Source organism: Stenella coeruleoalba, assembly GCF_951394435.1.
Source record: "Stenella coeruleoalba genome assembly, chromosome: 15".
Lineage (NCBI taxonomy): Eukaryota > Metazoa > Chordata > Mammalia > Artiodactyla > Delphinidae > Stenella > Stenella coeruleoalba.
The window spans coordinates 50,354,463-50,373,480 of record NC_137161.1 but is presented as its reverse complement, the minus strand read 5'-3'; the positions used below and the strand labels follow the sequence as shown (position 1 = coordinate 50,373,480).

At 51.8% G+C, this 19,018-nt stretch overlaps 2 protein-coding genes across 7 annotated transcripts in view; one reads left to right on the top strand and one right to left on the bottom strand.

The window, feature by feature from the left end:
- Nucleotides 1–16,585, bottom strand: part of CRAMP1 (cramped chromatin regulator homolog 1) — a 68,125-nt gene extending 51,540 nt beyond the window's left edge. The window contains exons 1-3 of the mRNA XM_079944523.1: nucleotides 16,173–16,585; nucleotides 13,771–14,117; nucleotides 3,415–3,608 (exon numbers count right to left, since the gene is read on the bottom strand). Of these exons, the coding sequence (XP_079800649.1) occupies nucleotides 3,415–3,608; nucleotides 13,771–14,116 (540 nt within the window). The 5' untranslated portion in view covers nucleotide 14,117; nucleotides 16,173–16,585. The remainder of the gene's footprint in view (nucleotides 1–3,414; nucleotides 3,609–13,770; nucleotides 14,118–16,172) is intronic.
- A 1,375-nt stretch (nucleotides 16,586–17,960) lies between these two features.
- The window catches only part of IFT140 (intraflagellar transport 140), a 70,026-nt gene continuing 68,968 nt past the window's right edge, over nucleotides 17,961–19,018 (top strand). For 4 of the 6 annotated variants that reach the window (XM_079944047.1, XM_079944046.1, XM_079944045.1 and 1 more), the window contains exons 1-2: nucleotides 17,961–18,153; nucleotides 18,918–18,973. The gene's annotated coding sequence lies outside the window, so the exon portion shown is untranslated. Of the gene's footprint in view, nucleotides 18,154–18,914; nucleotides 18,974–19,018 lie in introns of all 6 variants that reach the window. The other 2 variants (XM_079944041.1, XM_079944042.1) reach the window with 2 other exon arrangements.

Here is a 19,018-nt window from a genome sequence, read left to right as displayed (position 1 = left end):
ACTACACGCTTCTACTGCATGGGGCACGGGTTCAATCCCTGGTCAGCGAATTAAGATCCCACATGTCGTACGGTGCAGCCAAAACAAAGCGTAAAAATCCTCAAAGAATGAAAGCTCACTCATTGTTTTAAAAGAAGCAATGGCAGGTGAACCAGAGCAAGGCAGAGCTGCACCTAAAGTGCCTTCCTCCAGCGTCCAGCTCAGGCACCACCTCTCCCACAAAACTCCCCTCAGCTCTTGACCAAGAACCGTGACGCAAACAAACACACACAGCCTCTAAATCTCAGGACTTCGTTTCATAGCTGAGTTAACGAACCCAGAGGTGACCTGACAGCCCAGATGGGGACTAGAATCTGGGCTTTGCGACTCCTCATCCCACGTTCTCAAAGGACGCTGCCTTCTGAACTCCTGTGGCATCTGTCAGCATATACCTTCTGAGAATCCCACTTCTTCTGTGCCTGTTACGTTTTCCCAGTAAGACTGCCAGCCCCTTAGGGGGGACTTCTTTGCATTTCTATACTTAGCCATGAACTAGGTAAATAAAGGGTGGTGGCAACAACAGCAACAGTGAAAAAGGCAAAGTTGAAAGAGAAAACTATATGGAGGTGAAGCACACATTTCAAAGACTGAAACGAGAACTCGCAGTACTCGTACAGCTGTCACAGAGATGGCAGGAAACAGGAGATGCCCAGCAGCTGGATTTGTGGGACACTGGGAAGTGCAGACAGAACACGGGAGGGGAAGCACAGCAGAGATGAGGCCTCCAGCAATTATCGACCCAGTGAAAAGCAAGCAGAAGATGCTGGCCACGCGGCTGCGAGTAAGATAGGAATCAAGACTGGACAGCAATATGGACAGACAGACGTAAGAAGGGAAAAGGAAAAGTTGGCAACAGGCTTTGTGAAATGGAGTATAGAGGATGTTGAGGACAACCACGCTGGTCCAGGCGTTCATCCCACTGGTCTTCCCGCCAGCTCCCTGTCATGGGGGTCACAACCTTTACCCCTGGCCACAGGGAGGAGTCTGGGATGGGACCAGCCAAGCTGAGTTGTGCCCAGAACTGTCCTAACTAGCATGGAGGAGGGGTTGGGGAGGCACTCTCGCCCCTGGGGAGCACCTGAAGCAGGAGAGAATAAGCACAGAAATGTCACCCCCAACACACGGGGTTACAGGCAGAGGCCCAGTGACACCGTGGGAGTCCCTGCACACAGTCAGGCTTGATCCAGTCCCTCCGGCTCCCTCCCAGTTCAGTTCTGAGAGCTGCTCAATGCTCGGTCTTGCCCCTCTGCGCTACTCTGTGCTGGGTCTCTTCACTTGAGGCATAGCTCAGTCAGACGAGAGTGCATCAGAAAGGCAGGGAAGACCCTCATCAACACTGCAGAGGCCTGTGCTGAGCACCATGCCCCACGGGTGAAGATGCTCGTGGTTACATACGCCCTAGCTGACCAGCCGGTCATCACCCCACCAGAGTCCCGCTGAGTTTTGGTCAGACACACGAAGCAACAGACATAAAGCCCACACTTGTGCATGCTCGCTCTCTCTCTCTCTCTCTCTCTCTCTCTCTCTCTCTCTCTCTCTCCCACTGAGTTTTGGTCAGACACACGCAGCAACAGACATAAAGCCCACACTTGTGCATGCGCTCTCTTGCTCTCTCTCTCACACACATACATACACACACATACAATTTGGGATACACCAATAGTACCAACCGTAGAAAGCATTAAGTGACCTGAATAGCCAATTATTAATTATTATTATTATTAAGCAAGGATTTCAGGAGACCTCAAAACACCTACCTGGTAGAAAAGTTAAAACAAGAAGCCTAGCCCGATGAGAGGGGAATGAACTAATTCCCCTGAAGAAAGGTAAGGGCAGGTCATTAACACGGATTTCTTCTGCTTTTCATCAACAACCATGTCTCCCCCACGCTCCTGCAACTGAGTAGCCAGACTGCCTGCAGAGCCCACTTTCTCCCCAAGACACAGGGGCCACACCAAAGCAGTAACTATTTCAGGTGAGAGTCAGCAATGGCTGCTGATTCTGAGGACCCTCCAGGAATCACAAGTCTTCTATGCCTAACAAACAGCTTAAAGAAGGCACCATTTGGGCATATAATCTATAAAAGAACAGCCTCTGTACTTTACCCTAGAACTGTCCAGGGAAGAAAAGGAACACACTTGAATGTGTTTGAATGACTTCGCGTCTACTGGAACAAGCCTCATGTGGACATTTCATTCTCTCCTCGGACAACAGAGTCAGGCAGCACCAACACGTGGCCTCCTCTATCCAGGAAGGGCAGAACTGAACCATCGACCCCGGAATGGGGCAGGCCAGCCACGGGAAAGCTCTGAACTCGGCTCTGCGTCCTGTTCTCTGCCCACAGTCAGGTGTCTCCTGATCTATGAACACTCCATGGCTTCAGTTCCAAAGCCTCCTTCCTCTGAGCCTTGTTTCACAGGCTTGGCTAGACTTTTCTATCACTCCAATTAGTTCACTAGTAAAAGAATAAGGCTCACTGACCAAGTAACCTACTCTTGATACTACATCCCAAAGAAGAAGTCTAAAATATGGAATGTGCACAAAGATGTCCATGGTAGCATTATTTACAACAGAATCTAGAAGGAACCACAACAATCAACAATACGAAAATGGTTAAGTAGAACAAGGACTGGCCAGAGGGTAAATATTTAGGTGTTGCAGGGCCACAGGTACTGCAGGAACCACACTGTAGTCAAAGACAATGTACAAGTGAAGAGGCTGAGCTGTGTTCCAATAAAACTTGATTTACAAAAAACAGGCAGTGAGCATGTGGGTCATAGTTGCCTTCATCTGAAGCAGAATATTTATAAGCATTAAAAAAATACTGAGCAAAAGAACTACAAAACACCATGAAAAATGCATTTAACGTTAATAAAAAAGTATGTTCTCTATAACTACAAAGATGTGGAGAAACAAAACCCGGAAGTAAAGATGGCTGGCAGGGAGCACGGCCGTTTCATTGGGCTGTGGGATGGGGGAGGAGCTTCTCTATGTTTAGGACTTGCCACTCTGTCCCCAGTCAGCTGTGATGTCTCTCTGGGTTGTGCTGGCTGCTCTGACTGATGTGGCAAGTGTCCCCTGGCCCCTCGCTCTCGGCGACATCCCTCCTGAATCGGCCCACTCAGCTGTGAGAGGAAGGCCCAGAGGGAAGGGCACCACTCTTCAGACCAGAACGTATTTCAGAGAATCTTAGAAAAGAAAAGAAGCAAACGAAAACACTTCCTAACAGCCACCTCACTAGTAACAGCTTTGAAAGTCACAGTGAGGAGGTAAAGGGCCAAGGTCAGAGGTCAAGGCCTGTGCCTGGGGACCCACAGGCAAGGGGTAAGAAGCCAGGAGCTTCAGCCGCCTCCTTGGGCTGCAGGACCCACTCACCTCGTACAGCCCCTCGAAGAAGGTGTTCTTGTCCTCCGTGCTCCACGACTCCCACTGACGCCGCACCTTCTTGCCTTCTTCCTTCTCACCGCCTGAAGACCCTAAGTTCCGGGAAGAGGAGCGAGAGCCCCCTGCAGGGGCAGCGGGGGCAACCCCGGACCCATTTCCAGCTGATGATCCGCCACCGTCAGCTCCTTCGAGAGAAAGAACCATATAGCCATCTGTGTCGGAAAGCGGGCTGCCCCGGGGCCCACCCGGGCCCCGCCCCCAGCTCCACCAGTGAGTGACATTGTCCTGCCCTGACCTCTGACTCTCGAGAGAAAAGTTTAAACAGTGAGTAAAAGGAGAGCATTTATGTGGCACCACTAGAGCACAAGGACAAGGTCCCGCCGAAGCACACAGCTCCTTTCCCACTGTGAACTAAAACCACATGGCATCTTTCCTTCTCAATTGAGGTTTGAGGTTAAATTTTTTCAAATAAATTGAAATTCAAACTCAAGAAAACATTTAAATGTATATAAGACACTACCTTCTTTGAGGTACAATCAATACTTAAATATGGACCACGTGATACCTCAGCACCTTTTAAAAGTCCTGGGACTTCCCTGGTGGTCCAGTGGTTAGGACTCCATGCTTCCACTGCAGGGGGCAAGGGTTCGATTCCTGTTCAGGGAACTAAGATCCCACATGCCGCATAGTGCGGCCAAAAAAAAAGGTCTTAAAACTCCTTTTTCCTGATCACTTTCCACCAACAAAATCTGGTGTTCTGAGAGTGACCGACAACCCACAAATGCTCTTAAAGCATCAGTTCCTAATCTCAAGACAAGTCCTTGAAAAACCCGCCAAGAGGGGAGAGCACGTAAAGTACAGCATGGGGGCCCAAACGCCAGGCCGGGACTGAGAACTCTGTGCTCCCAGGAGAATGCAGGCAATAAACCAGAGGTAAAGGTCACAGATAACAATTTTACGACCTGACCCAAACCTCCCACCCATCTCAGTTCCTTCCTCTCAGAGGGAAGGGGAACTCCCCAGCATATCCCTGTGATAACCAGCATTCTCTTTTCACGGAACTGCAGGACCATCCAATGGTGAGAAATCTGCAAACTCTGAACAACGAGGGTGAAAAGAATATCATAAAAATAAAAGTACTTTAAAAAGGAAAAGCTAAACAAATACAGATTATTGTTAAATGCTTTCTTAATGAGATAATCGTGAACTTTTCCATAAAGATCCGCTTCTTTGTCAATCTGGTGGGGGCCCTGGACAGCCATGTGCACACTGGGGCTCAGGGCCACGTTTCCCTCACCCCCTTGACAGGGCTCTGCCTCCAAAGGGGATGAAAGACAATCATGAGAAATAAAAGAAATGAAAAAGTAAAAGTCCGTTATTCCACATATGTTTGCAAAGACTATCCCTGAAGAAACACAAGAGCAGGGGCTGCCTGGGGTATGGGGCAGGGGGTGTGGGGGGGAGTCAGTCTCCCCTCTTACACCTTGTTGTGTCTTTGTGCACTGTGGGTCCATGTAATTACATCAACATGAGTTTCTGAAAACAGTTGATCCCATCAGTCAGCTATCAGAAAGCAGAATGTTTCATACATGCAGAAAAAACTACTCGGCTACATGGAATGCGTTTGATTCTCTCATGTGGAAAGGTGTATCAGGCTAGCAGTGAGCTACCTTCATAAAGTGACACGAGTGGGTAACAGAAATCACTGTTCATCAGAGCTGTAGTGCCCAATTAGACAGCCACTAACAAGGCTATTTAAATTTAAATACTAATTAAAATTAAATAAAATAAAAACCCCAGTTCCTCAGTCATACCAGTCTCATTTCTAGTAGTCAGTGTCCACATGTGGCCAGCTGCTCCTGTGCCGGACAGCACAGGACCTTACTATCACCGCAGAAAGTGCCACTGGCCAGCACTATATTTGAATGTTCAACCTTCACGGTCCTAAACACACTGTTACAGAATAAGACATAATCAGGTTTAAAGCGTTTCACGGCTGCTCCCTTCCCATCCCACAGGCACAACAGAACTGCACCTCAGGATCTCTGAGTTCCAGGGTGGGCAAAGGACGCACTGAACACGTGGTCTGACTTTGTCCATTCCTCACCAAACCAAACCAAACCCTGACCTAATTAATGAGCTTAGCACATCCGGAGATGTTTTCAACAGGTGTGGCAACTTAGAGCACATTTGCAGGGATAATCGGTTTCATTCCATTTCTAGTAGGTCAGAGACGCTTTGTTATGAGCTGAAGACTGGGTTATGAGTGCTGTTTAAACTCCACTCTCGGGACTTCCCTGGTGGTCCAGTGGCTAAGAGTCCCTGCTCCCAATGCAGGGGGCCCAGGTTCGATCCCTGGTCAGGGAACTAGATCCTGCATGCTGAAACTAAGACCTGGCACAGCCAAGTAAATAAATATTTAATAAATAAATAAATAAACTCCACTCTCAAAAGAAGTTCTGGTTGATTTGGAGCCCACAGTTCCTCATGTGTACTCATCTGAGGAAGGGCTGTCTGTCTACCTCTGCACCACCCACAACAAAGGATTTCAGTGTCATTCTCAACTTTTGACAAAACCCTCACTAAACTCTCTTTTTCCAAAACAATGGCAACTTGCTGACAGTCACAGCTCAGGTTTACCTTTGCCAGCTCACGCTGGTGTCAATATACTTGAAAGTAACACACACACATTGTTAAAAATTCTATAAGGCAAACGTCTTGCTGGCTTTTATGAAATTTCACTGTATTACAACACTGGTGACCTGAGACACGGAGGATGAACATTGAAGAAAAACAGAATGGAAGCGTCACTGAGCTGAAAAGGACCTAAGGGGTAGCACACAGAATACACCAAACCAGCAGATGTGAAAGAAGGTACAACAGTAAAAGTGGCTCCGTGGAGGCCCATGAGGCAGCCAACCACACTGCGGAGCAGCGAGCCACTCTCCCCCCGCCAGAGGTCAGCTGCACAGATGCTCAGCCTCTCCTGCTCTCATTTCAAAAACGGTATGTCCTCAGTAGAGGAAAATAAAGCAAAACGAACTTTCAGAAAAGAAAGCAAATCACCCTCAGGCAACCATTTCTAACATTTGATGCTAGTCATTCTAGACCTTGAATGATTTTTAAAAGTAAAGTAAAATCACAAAACTTTAGGAGGGAAGGAGAACATGGCACCTGGTACATCCCTGAAATTTCAGATAAGGAAGAGAAGAGAGAGGCATCACCGCTTTACCTCAGGCTCCTTCAAGGGCCGCAGCTCAAGCAGAAAAAAAACCAGGAAGCAGGATCAGAGACACTGGTAGAACGAGATGGTGACCCAGGAAAAGTTCAGACAAAAACAGTGATGACCGAAGGGGGAAGACAGAGAAGCAAGCAAAGAGGACAGAAGCAGCAGGAAGGTAAGGGGGGGAGACAATTTTGAACAAGACTGAGTGGGCGTGGGGGCTCTCCCTGGGGGTGGGAGTGGGTGTGTGCCCAGCCAAAAGCACAGGGCCGAAGTCAACACTCTACCTGTGTCTGTGTTTCTGAGGCCATAAAGAGGGTTAGCGAGAGTCTGCACCGTGAGACGTCAGTATCCGAGGAACCAGAAGAGAAACGATGCACAAGAATGGGAGCCCCGCAGCGAGCTCTGTGAAAGCAGGAAGAGCCACACCAGGCATCACACAGCAAAGGCTCAGTGAGAGCTTGGGAACTGATGCGGCACAGGCTGGGGGCTCCACAGCTTGCCCTGCCCCTCGCCCACCCAGGCCCCTGGGACCCAGTGCCTTCCCTCATAACCCACTTCAAGCCACAGTCCTCTAGCCGCTCAGGGGCCACCTGGCTTCTCCCCTTTCCCGTTTCTGCTGCCACTTTCCCAGGCCAGCTCCACACCACCTCTGAGCAAGATGATTCTAACAACCCCCTCTCTGGTCTCCCAGACCACCAACCCCGCCGCAGCTACTCTCCCGGGCTCACATTTGAGGGACACAGACGCATGGCCTCGGTCCACCTTTTCCACTGCCCATCCATCCATCCACTCCGGACAAGCTAGACTGCCCGCCCTCCTCCACATGCACCCTCCCAACACCTGAGCAGCAGAGAACCACCCATCTGCCCGCCAGGGAAGCCCAGACACAGGTGGAGCAGCCTACCCAACACATTGCCACCCTGCCACCGTGCCCGCGGGCCTGGATGTGAGGGACACAGAGGTGCACAGCCCCATGGAGCACGTCCAAACGCCTGCTCCCTTCCGTCCCCATGGTGTGCAGTCACCTCTTTTCAGGACGGCGAAACGGAGGCTCTGAAGGCGGGAAAGCCGTACAGTCCCTGGGCAGCAGGAGCCAAACCAGAGCCCCGGACTCACACTCCAGACCTGGGCATTGTCCTCCTGGGACACATGACATCGTGGTGGCTGCCACCGTGTCAAGGCTGCTTTGGTATTTATGACACCAGAGCCACAAAAGTCAGAAGCTAGAGGGAACTTGATCTCAACGTCCCCCTCAGTCTGTGACAGATGAGGAAATAGGTTCAATGACTGCCTGGTGCCACCAGCCAGGGAGTGGCAGGGCTCAAGACTCCGGAGGATGCTGTGACTTAACTAGGGGAGACGCAGAGGATGTAGTCACAGTCCATCACAGCATACAATCCCGTCCTGAGCCTTCCTCTGGAGCTTGCCGAACTTCTTTCCAAGCGATATATCAAAATCCCAGAGGGACGGAAAACCCGCCGAACTCAAGGGCGTCAGAAATGTCCATCCCAGCAGGAGGGGACACACGGGCCTCCCTGACCGGCTCCACCTGCTCTAGACTAGAAGGGCATTCCTGGTGTCTTTGTGGCCACCCGCCCCTGCCCCCACCCCAGCTCGGGGCACCTCCTGGCGCAGCAGAGAGCACAGCCCGGGAGGGGCGGCACACACCATGTGGTCCCAACACGGCCCCCTCAGGTCGCGGTCAGTCCAGACGGGAGGTGCGATGCCAAGGCTCCCAGAGGTGCTTCCGTGCCTCTCATAACACACACATCCGTGTCACATGCTGAACAGCCAGACGTGGCTCAGGGGACACCCTCCCTACCAGGGCCACGCAGAGGGGAAGACGTCAAGCAAGCCAATTCCCAGTCAGAGTGTCACCCAACAGACAAATCCAAATGCCTCCCCTGGGCCTGCTGCTGCCCCGAGAGCTGCGGGCCTCCCACAAGGATCCCTCCTGGGCATTAGTCGCTCCATCTGTCTCTAGGGCCCGTCCCGGGTCCCCCTCAGCGCCCTCCACATGCAGACCAGGGCCAGCCACCCTCCAAGACTTCTTGTTCCTCCTGCAAACGAATGAGAAAAACACAACTACAATCCCTGTGTTCCTACTAAAACATATGCCCTCCTCATCGAATACTATGATGGTTTCCTAATGTTTCTGTAGGTAATTCTTGATCTCCCACCCAAACCACAGACGCCAGGAACGTCGTCTTCTCCCAGCATTTCACACGTGGTTCTTCAGTGGTAAGAACACTGCCATTACTTGATGTGATAAACTGCACACCACCACCCAGGACAAAGCTGTTTTTCACATTTGTGACTCTGCTATCTGAAATCACCCCTCTGCTATCCTTGTATCTTTGTATCACCAAAACAAGACACAACGTACTACATGAAATGAAAATCCTGAAATATGTATGGTTGGCAGGCACAAGACAATTCCAGACGTTCACGAGACACCATGGAAACAACACTGCTGTTGACACTAAAAGTCAAGGAAGTACTTGAAAATTAGCTCAGCCTTCAAACCAAAACGCAACTGTTACCTTACCTACTTGTCCATACTATCTATTCACATCTTTGATGTGAAGCAAATGCCATCTGTACAACTCTGAACTGAATCATTCACCCAGAACCTCTGGTTTACAGGTATTTTCCTCTCTGTCCTGCACGGCTACATCATGGTCTCTGAAGTGGCCTGGGCCACAGGTCTCCTGACCTACTGTGACCGGGGCGGGGGGGGGGGGGGGGCCTGTGTCACACAACAGGACCACGTGTCATGGTTGTTATGTATTCCCCATACGTAGCATCACATGAGGAGTGTGGTGTGTACTGGACAGAGGTGGGAGAATGTCCTAGCTTCCCTCCTCTTCTCCCAACAAGGTCTGAGGGCTTTCACAGAGCTTGACGTCCCCACCCAGGTGGGACACTGGGATGACAGTCGTCATGTACTGGATCAGACTGGGCACAAGAGCCACAGAGCTCCAGCCTTGGTGGTTTCGAGAGGGTCAGATGTGTCCCCCTGCCCTCAGAGGGTACAGGAAGCAGGGACTTCACCCAGCCGCCCAGGCCTGGCCCAAGTGCCTGGTGAGGGAGGACAAGAGTGACCGCAGTGCAGACTGTAGGTGAAGCCACACCAAGCCCGGGGCCTCCGAGAGGCAAGGGCTAAGCAGAGCCCGCCAGGGAGACAACTGCCCTGACTTCGGGCACCCCAGGACCCCAGTCATCCTGCACGGCAGACTCCTTCGCCCCTGAATTAAGTGCAGCTTCAGCCGCTGGCATACCGGACCCACTTTGAAAGTAAGGAACCTGAAGTTCAGGCAGGTTGAGCACCTCTCCGCTGCCCCCAGCTGAACTGGACACAGGGGCTCTGGGTGGGGAAACCGGGTCTCCTGACTGCTGGCTCACCCTTCTTCCCTAAAGGACAACCTTCTCCCAAAGGTCGACCGCCTCGGGGTGAGGTACCTCATAAGATGTCTTTTAAAAACACCTAGAAGCTACAGGCAGGCCCCAGATTATGAAAAATATACTTTCTGTACACTGATTCACTGATTCTTAAGCACAAGCACAGTAAAGCCAGGTGACACCACCCGACTGTGGAGACGGTGCATCTTAGGACTGGCTCCCCCGACTCTGTGGAACAAAGTACCTGGGTGGGGGAGGGAAACGGACAGCAATGGAAACGGAGGGTCTGACTCTGCCTCCACCTCAGGCATCCCCTCAGCCCAACTGTCCTGCCAGGGCAGCAACTTCAGGGCATTCCTGGGACCTCTACCCCCTACCTCCCGACAGGTGACCTCCTCCCACCCTGTCCACCTGTTCAAACTCAGCCTGCAGCTCCCCTGACCTCGCAGCCAGGCACATTTTCCCTAAGAGAAGCCTGTTACTCAGCCATGCAGGGCTTCACAGCATTATTTATTGCGGTGAGGCAGGCACTAGCATTATCCCCATTTATAGACCGAGAAATTGAGACGCACTAGTTCACCCAGAATCATCCAGATTGTGAACTGGCGAAACGGGGAAGGGCATGAGGGCTGTTTCCTGGCCCGTGTTTCCAAAGACTGTGAATCCAGTCTCAAGTGTGCCCTCAGGCCACTCTGGGCACATGGTAGGGCCAGAGGAGCATTTATTTTGGTATCAAGCAGATCCACTGGTTTCTGATCTGCAGCTTACCTTCTGTCTAGCTAAGCACGCTGTTTGAACAACAAACCCCAGTGTCTGCACACATTTAAAAGCTAAGCAACAAAAATGCAAGATGCTTGGTGCACTGGCACTAAACCATTGCTACTTTCCCTTTACCAACTCAAAAAAAATTTAATTCAGACATGTACTACAAAAAAATTTATTTTTTACTGAAGTTGGCAAGAGTCTATTCTTATAAAAAAAGAAAAGACATATTTGTGTGGAAAGAAGCCAAATGAGAACTTCCTTTCCTCCACAAGCCTTTTCCTCCCAAACCCACAGCAAAGTTCTCCATCCATTAAAATTGAAACTGGAAAGCGGTAAGTAATCAGCCAAAGGGACCTCCCACAGCTAGGCTGTGATTATTTCTCAAATATAATGGAAATTTTATTTTTCTGAAGTGAAAAAACTGTAAAATGCCAGTACTGTTCACTCCCTTACTGGTCCATGCTCATCACTCCAGGTGGAGATTTCCATGGTCGGTAAGACAAATAGCTCCTCCAAGAATCCTTTCCAAAGGTTACGGGCATGCTGTCACAACTGACCTTCTTTCTGCCTGTTAAGGGGGCCGTGAGGGAAGCAGAGGTTGCCCTGAGGCAGGAAGGGGGATGTCCTGGGCGTGGTAAGTGCATCCAAAGGAAGCTCAGGGCACATCCCAGAGGAGGCCTCACTAGAAAGCTCAAGGCCAGAAGCAGGCCGAGAAGTTCTGTGAAGCAGAGGAAACATGCTTTCTACTCCTCTCCTAAATGCCACCATTACAGTTTAGCTTTATTATTCACTTAAACAAACATCTGCTTGCTAAAATAGGAAAATGCATAAGTCACAAGAAGCACAAATTCTAACAACTCTCCATTTTACTAGTGGAAAGTGGATTGCTGCTCCAAGCCACACCTTGGGCAAGAACCAAGAACAGATCTGACACAAGGCTAACCCAGGAAACCTTCTCCATCCGAGCCACACTCAAGTATGCAAACGAAAGCAAACTTCTCCTCACCTGACTGCCAAAATTCTAACTGAAGTTTCAGCATCACTTGACCTCACATACAGGTAGTCATTTACAGGGGACAGAGCACTTTCACGCCAGCGCCTCGTTTCATTTTAGCAGCCACACGTGGAGAGAGTGGAGCAGTCAGTCCCTGCTGTTCCTCCTTTCACAGGTGAGGATGCCTCTCCAACAGAAAAGCAGGCTTGAAGTCAAGCAAGCAGACCAAGGTCAGAGGACCAGAGGAATGAGGCCAAGAACTTGATTGGGCACCAGAGCCAGGGCTTCTGAAGCCACAAACAAACCCTCGAAGGAACCACAGCAGCTCACACATAATAACTTACACATATCTGTAACTGGGAACGAAAACCTATTTTTTTACAAAACAAAGCCAATAAAACAAATTAACATTTCCCTAATTGATCAGCAACTTTCACACCAAAATAAGCTTCTATGAGGCAAGTTTTGACTTCTGAAACATACAGAATGACCTTATACGTACATCTTCAAGTAAGTATACTTACATCAAAAGTCTACCAAAAAACCAAGTAAGGCCATGATTTCAAAGGCCAGTCCTCCTCAGCTGAGGAGGCAGAAGCAGCAAGCCTAACTGCACACATTTGGCCCAGATCTCCAAAATGGGCCCTCCATTAGCGCCTGAGGTATTTCCTTCTTAAAATTATCAGGACCACGTAGTAAATTTAAATTGCCATTTCCCAAGGAGCTAACTGACAGTTTTTTCATGCAGAACTCACTAGAAAATGGTGTTACATTTGCTACCTATAAAAATGCTGCAAACGTGGCCTGAAACAAAAGGGATGTTAAGAACAATTCACTTGGACTTCCCTGGTGGCGCCGTGGTTAAAAATCCGCCTGCCAATGCAGGGGACACAGGTTCGATCCCTGGTCCGGGAAGACCCCACATGCCACAGAGCAACTAAGCCTGTGCACCACAACTACTGAGCATGTGCTCTAGAGACTGCGTGCCACAACTACTGAGCCTGCGTGCCACAACTACTGAAGCCCGTGCACCTAGAGCCTGCGCTCCACAACAAGAGAAGCCACCGCAATGAGAAGCCCGCACACCGCAACGAAAAGTAGCCCCCGCTCGCCGCAACTACAGAAAGCCCGTGCACAGCAAGGAAGACCTAACACAGCCAAAAATAAATAACCAAATTTATTAAAAAAAAAAAATTCACTTGTACAATTAACAAAAAACAGAATGCTAAAATATAAATAGACACAAGCTTAAAACAATGGGGAACTGGCAGATCGGGAACAAAAAAGCCGTAATATTCTCAACAACCTGAGAATACCACGACAAATACTGTAGACTGTTACTCATTTACATCAGGCCACAGATGTTTTCACCACTTACTACACCAGGGGAGATGTTTTCATGGCACCCAAGGAAACCTTAGTTGAAACTCAAAGGCCACATCTTGATGCCCTTAAAATTTTCAAGCCTAGCCTACTTGAAGTGGAGGGTGATGAGCCCAAGTCAGACCCTTCGGATCACTCATTTTCGGCTTATCAATCTTTCCCCAAATGAGTTTCAAAAGCCCATTTCTTTGTTGTATTTCCACACATCTGAGTCTGGGGAAGAGACACAGCACGTATTTTCTCAATCTATTTCTAAACTATTGTCTGCTGTTTAAAATAACCTACCATATAAATCATCAAGGAGCCTTTGGGGGGAAAAAACCCAACCTTCAGAAATCTATTGTGTTTGCCCAGAGAAGGAATACTTACTGCCTCTTAACATAGTTTAAATACAGAAAGAGTCTCTTTGGAGGAGGAAAGAGTCATGTCCCCCTGCAAAGTGCCACCTAAAGTGTGGGTGCTGGACAAATGTGGGAGCAGGAGCTGGGTGGAGGCAGGGAGGCGGGGAGGGAAGGGTCCCTTCTCCACCCCCGGGGAGCGCAGGGCACACCCTGAAAGGGGCTGGGGTCCCCCGTACCTTTTCCGCGGGGCCCTGAGCTGCCCGCGCTGCTGCTCCCCCCGGCGCAGGACGAGTCCTTCCTGAGCCTCTTGCTTTGCGGCCTCACGCTGGACCTGAGGAAGTGGTGCTGGTCCTGGGGGCAGGCGGGCGGCGGGGACGGGGCCTGCGGGCCGCCCGAGGGGGCCTGGGGGCCGTCGCCGCCGTCCCGGGGGGTCTTGCCGTCCCTCTTTGTGCCACTGCTCTCCTCGGCCGCGTCCCCGCTGCCGGGCCCCTCTCCTTCCAGCGAGTCCTCATCGGCCGACCTCTTGCCCAGCCTCTTGAGCCCTTCCTCCCCGCCGCCGCCGTCTCCCAACTTCACTGTCATCCTGGCCGGGGAGGGGAAGAGGGGACCCCGGTGAGGCGCGCGGCCCGCAGCCTGCGAGAAGTTTAGCCGCACCGATCCCCTCTCAACATGGCCGCCGTTGTTTGTTCCAGATCCCCTCCCGCGGCCCGCCCGCCCCAGCCCGGCCAGCCGGGCCTGAGCCGCCGCCCGCCCGACCCCAGCCCGGACCCCCGCGCGCCCGCCCGCCCGACGTCCAGGAAACGGCGGCCGGCGGCGAGGAGGCGGCGGGGCGGCAGCTGGGCGGCCGCACCCGGACGGCCCTGCCCGTGCGGCGCCCCGGCCCGGGGTCGGGAAGGGGGCATGTGGCCCGGGCTGGGGTCCCGGGGTCCCGGAGCCACCTACCCAGCGGGCCCACGGCTCATGGCCTGCGCGCTGGGCAGCCCGCGCGCCGGCCTCGCTCCCAGCGCTGCCTGGGCCGGCCTGGCCTCCGCGCCCGCGTCCCCCGACCCCACCCCTCCCCGCCCCCCAAAACGCACAGGACTCCGGGCCCGCGCACCTGCCCCGCAAGCCTGCCCCCAAAGTTAGACCCGGAGCGGGGTCGAGGGGCCCGGATCGACCCCGGCAGGGGAGAGGCGCGGGCTCGCCTGCGTGCACAGGGAACTCCATGGTGGCCCGCGGCTGCCGGTCCGCCTGCTTATTTTAAAACAGACATAAAGAATAATAAGCTCGGGGTTTCTGGGAATCTTGCTTCGGAGGGTGGGATATGTGTGCTGCTGCGGGATTTACGAATTGAAAATGCTTTTGCAACAAAGGAGCCTGTTGCATGGAACAGGTTGGAGCCACCTATGAAAGTGACAGCACAGTTATGTCCAGGTAAGAATGGATAAAAGAGAATTGTGTTAAAACTCTCGGTAACCATGAATAAAAATCTCGCATTAACTTTGCTACCCTCTGTTGTGAGCAATGTCAACAACAAAATGTGACAACTCTAAAATGTGGACCAAAAAGCAGATCCACTCAGTTTATGCAAAGAGAATCAGACACTATCAATATTGTAAACCCAGAAATAGTAATGTGTACATGCGATGAAGCAAGAAAGATCAACAGGTGTTGATACTATGCCCAAACTCTGTTTGACATGCTCAACACGACTGCTGAGAATGGGAACATTTTCATTTAAAAGGAAAATGAGAGCAAGACATCAAGGCCAACAATGAAATACATTAACAGGAGTAAGGACCTTTCAAAGAAAGATTTAGAAATGATTAAAATCATGACAATATCTGCTACTGCTCTTAAGTATTATGCCTCAAAACTATCTGTTATAGCATTCATCTGTTGAAATTGATGTCATAAATCATCTGAATTCATACCAGTTTAAAAAAAAAACCTGCCAAAAATAGAACTATACAAGACAGATACTACCCAAACTTAAAGGACTTCATGGCATAGGACATTTCACTATTCACTTATCCTATCCATTTCTGCTTAAGAAACCTGAAAATATCCTAAAGGGCCTTCCTCTGGGTTATAATGTGGAAAACCCTATCCCCAGGGACCTATCATCCCAAAGCTACCCACATAACCCAGGACCCGGGCAAAGGTTACATCAGCTGCAACAGAATAAACTTGCGCGTTCGCCAGGTTGAATATTGGAAGACACTAAACTGAATACAAAAGGACGTTGCTTTTCAGAATTAAAAAGATATTAACACATTTCAGTTTTCCCTGAAGGGAAAAAGAAAACATGGAGATGGAATCCTTTTACCCAATACCTCCAACCTTACTTCCTGACAGTGCACAGAGGTGGGATCACCTCAAACCCAATCCCGGCTGGGCAGCATTTGCCACATTTCGGGAAAGGAAAAGCAAAACCTTCCCTCTCCGGCGGATTTCTGGCTGCACACAAAGAGCGCTGTCAACGCAACACTTGTGAGTCCGGGCTCCCGCGAGCCGCCCCGACAAAGCACCGCGTAGTAACCACCGCCGCCAGGGCTTAGGCAACTTCTCCCTCAGCCCCGCTCCGGCTGGGATCCGGGCCTCGCCGTGACGGCCGGTCGGGGTGGCCCACCCCACCCGAGCCCCAGCCTGCCGTCACCTTTTTCATCAAAGCCTCGCAGCAGCCAGGCTTCCCGGGTCCCCCGGGGTCCTGTCGGGCAGCCCCGGCTCCCGAGCGCCGGCTGCTGAGAGGCCGCAACGCCGGTGTGGTCCTCCCGCCTTGGAAGAAGTCGCCGAGCGGCCCTCGCCCCGGCACGTCCCCTCCGCTGCCGGCGTGTGGCTGACGGGGTTGCGAGCCCCGGTGCTGCGGCCGCTCAGCCTCCCAGAGGCCCGGCCCGCGGCGTACAGGAGCAGTTCCGGCTACGGCGGCCGGCGAAGTCCGCGGGACCGACACGCGGGGCGGGGCCGGAGCGGCGGGAGCGCGGGCCGGGGCGGGGCGACGCGCGCGGGACCGAGCACGCCGAGGTTTCCAGCGGGCGCGCCCCCTCAGGGGCGCTCCCATTGGTCGGCGGCGGGAACGCGCGCTTGCACGCACGGACGCTGGGCGGGGGCGGAGGGCGGGCCCGCAAAGTGGGTAATGTTGTGACGCCAGTCTCGCAGCAGTGCGGACTGGTACGTCTCTCCGGATTGGTGAATAGACAGCCAATAGAGTGAGAGCCTAGGCTGTGATTGGCCCGGGCCGTGTTGACGGATGCGTGAGAAGAAAACGCCGCCTGAGCTCTGAGTCTTGAATCCGGCGCGAACGGGGTTTTTAACGAAAAAGTGTAAAAGTGTAACTGAGGCAGATAAACACACCCTTTATTGAGTTGAGTGCATACTTTTCAAGTTCCTTAGCGTTGCGGCTGGTGCTGGGCATTTAGGTTGTTTTTCTTCGTTTCGGCGATAAAGGAGTGTTTTAAATTCTAGTGTTTATGACCCCTGATAAGAGCGATGGTGTTTAAGGGTACAAACTTGTAAGGCGTAGTATCTAATGCACAGTATAATGGATACAGACAATAATATTGTACTATATGTAATGTGATAAATATCTCTACATGCTAATCATATAATATACAAATGTATCAAAGCAACGTTCTGTATACCTTAAACTTACGCAATGTTAAATGTCAAATTTATTCAATAAAATTCTAGTGTTTATGAAAATTTTTTTTTTTAAATAGAATTTTCCTTGTATGTGTGTGATCCAGCGCCTAGCTCCTCCTATTAGGTAGTACCTACATTTTCCTATTTTTTTTATTTAACAATGTGGACCTTTTTGCTATAGTAAGTTTTTTAAATGAATGACATTACTTCTTTTTTTTCCAAAATTAGTTTAACCCACCAGACCGTTAGGCCAGGGCAGCACGTTGCTAATGCCTTAGGGAATGCAGTCTGCCTCCAGGGTTAGAAACCAGGTTAGTTTCTAACCGGATGAACTCGTATCGTTGGCTACTATTTTCTCTCCAATGGCGTCCATAAGGCCCCCAAAGCACTGAGCGCATGTCATAAGTTAACCGCTTCAAGGAACCATATTGAATCAACTGGCTTTACTCATAAATTCTCTTGAACGACACCCTCCTCGAAACAAAGCAGACAAAGCAGAGTCTAGCAAACCTTTTAGGGTCCAAAAGACCCAGCAATAAGATTAACGAGAGAGGAAAGAATCTTAAAGATGGCGTTCCGTCTCTTTCCCAGTCTCTCTGCTGCCTTCCTCCACCTGACCTACGCGGTTGGAAACGTAACTACAGGAGCGGGTCCCCAACCGGCCGTGTATTCCTATCACATCTAGAATTTATCAGCTTCCCTTCTCTGCTTAGAAAGGCATATCTGGCCTCTTGACCCCCCTCTAGAGCTAGCTTTTTTAAGTCTAGACAGCGGCTGCGAAGGGTGTAAATTGCCCTGCAGCACCGCGGAGCTCGCCACCCGCTGGAGGAATCCTGCCCTCGGCTCCGCACGAACATTCCCGATCATCTTCGGCTCTTTCCGGCCTCTCGTGGAGTTTCGGGCGGCCTCGGCGTCCGCTAGCTCAGCTTCGGCTGTATCCGCCTTGGGCTCGCAGCCGTTGTCCCGGTAACGCGCGGCGGCGCTGCGACCAAACCAAGGTGAGTGCGGTCCCCGGCCCCGGGCCCAGGAGCAGAGGGTCTGGGGGCCGGGAGCCGGGGAGGAGGGCGACGACGAGGCGGGGCCGGGGAGGGGCTCGGGAGGCCGGGGCGGCTCGCGGTGTCGGGCGGTTCCGGGGGCCCGGAGCCTGGGGCCGGGAGGAGGGCAACGTCGAAGTGCGCGGGACTTCCTTCGCGCGGCCTCCCGGATTATTTTCGTCCAGAAATCCTGCTTGGGCCGAGCGCCCGAGCGCGTGGCTGGTCAGGCTGAGGCTTCGGGGTGCGGGGCGGGCGTCCGAACGGTCAGCGCGAGACAAGGGCCACCTCCGGCGCAGACAGGTCTGACTGAGGGCCGCGTGGCTACTTGAGGCACGGGGGAGCTGACCCGGTGGCGAGGAGGCGGTGCCGGAGGCGCTCGCGGTAACGCTGGGCCTGGGAGGGAATCAGAAAACCACCTTTCTGCGCTGTCAGTACTGCGGCCCGGGGAACCGCACGCATGGTCCAAACCAGAGATGGCGTTCCTTCTTGTCCATGGGATGCAGCTATGACCCTGCACTGCCGAGGCCCCGGGGGCTGTGGTGGGGGCGGTGGTGAGGCTTTTCGGGGTGGCCCCTAGTGCCTGCCCCTACACCTCTCCACTCTGCCGCCATTGCCTCTAAGTCCTCTGGTTCCCTCCCGCAGCATCTCCAAGCAGTAATGCAACTGAAGTTATCCTTAGTACCACGAGCCGCGCAGTTGAAAGACCGTAACATTTTCTTTCCCAGAAGGTGGTTTAACGGAGGCGTAAAGACCTTGCACCGCTGGAGGTGAGAGGATCAAATCGGTGAGAATAAATGAAATTTTTTTCTTTCCCCCAAAATTTATATAT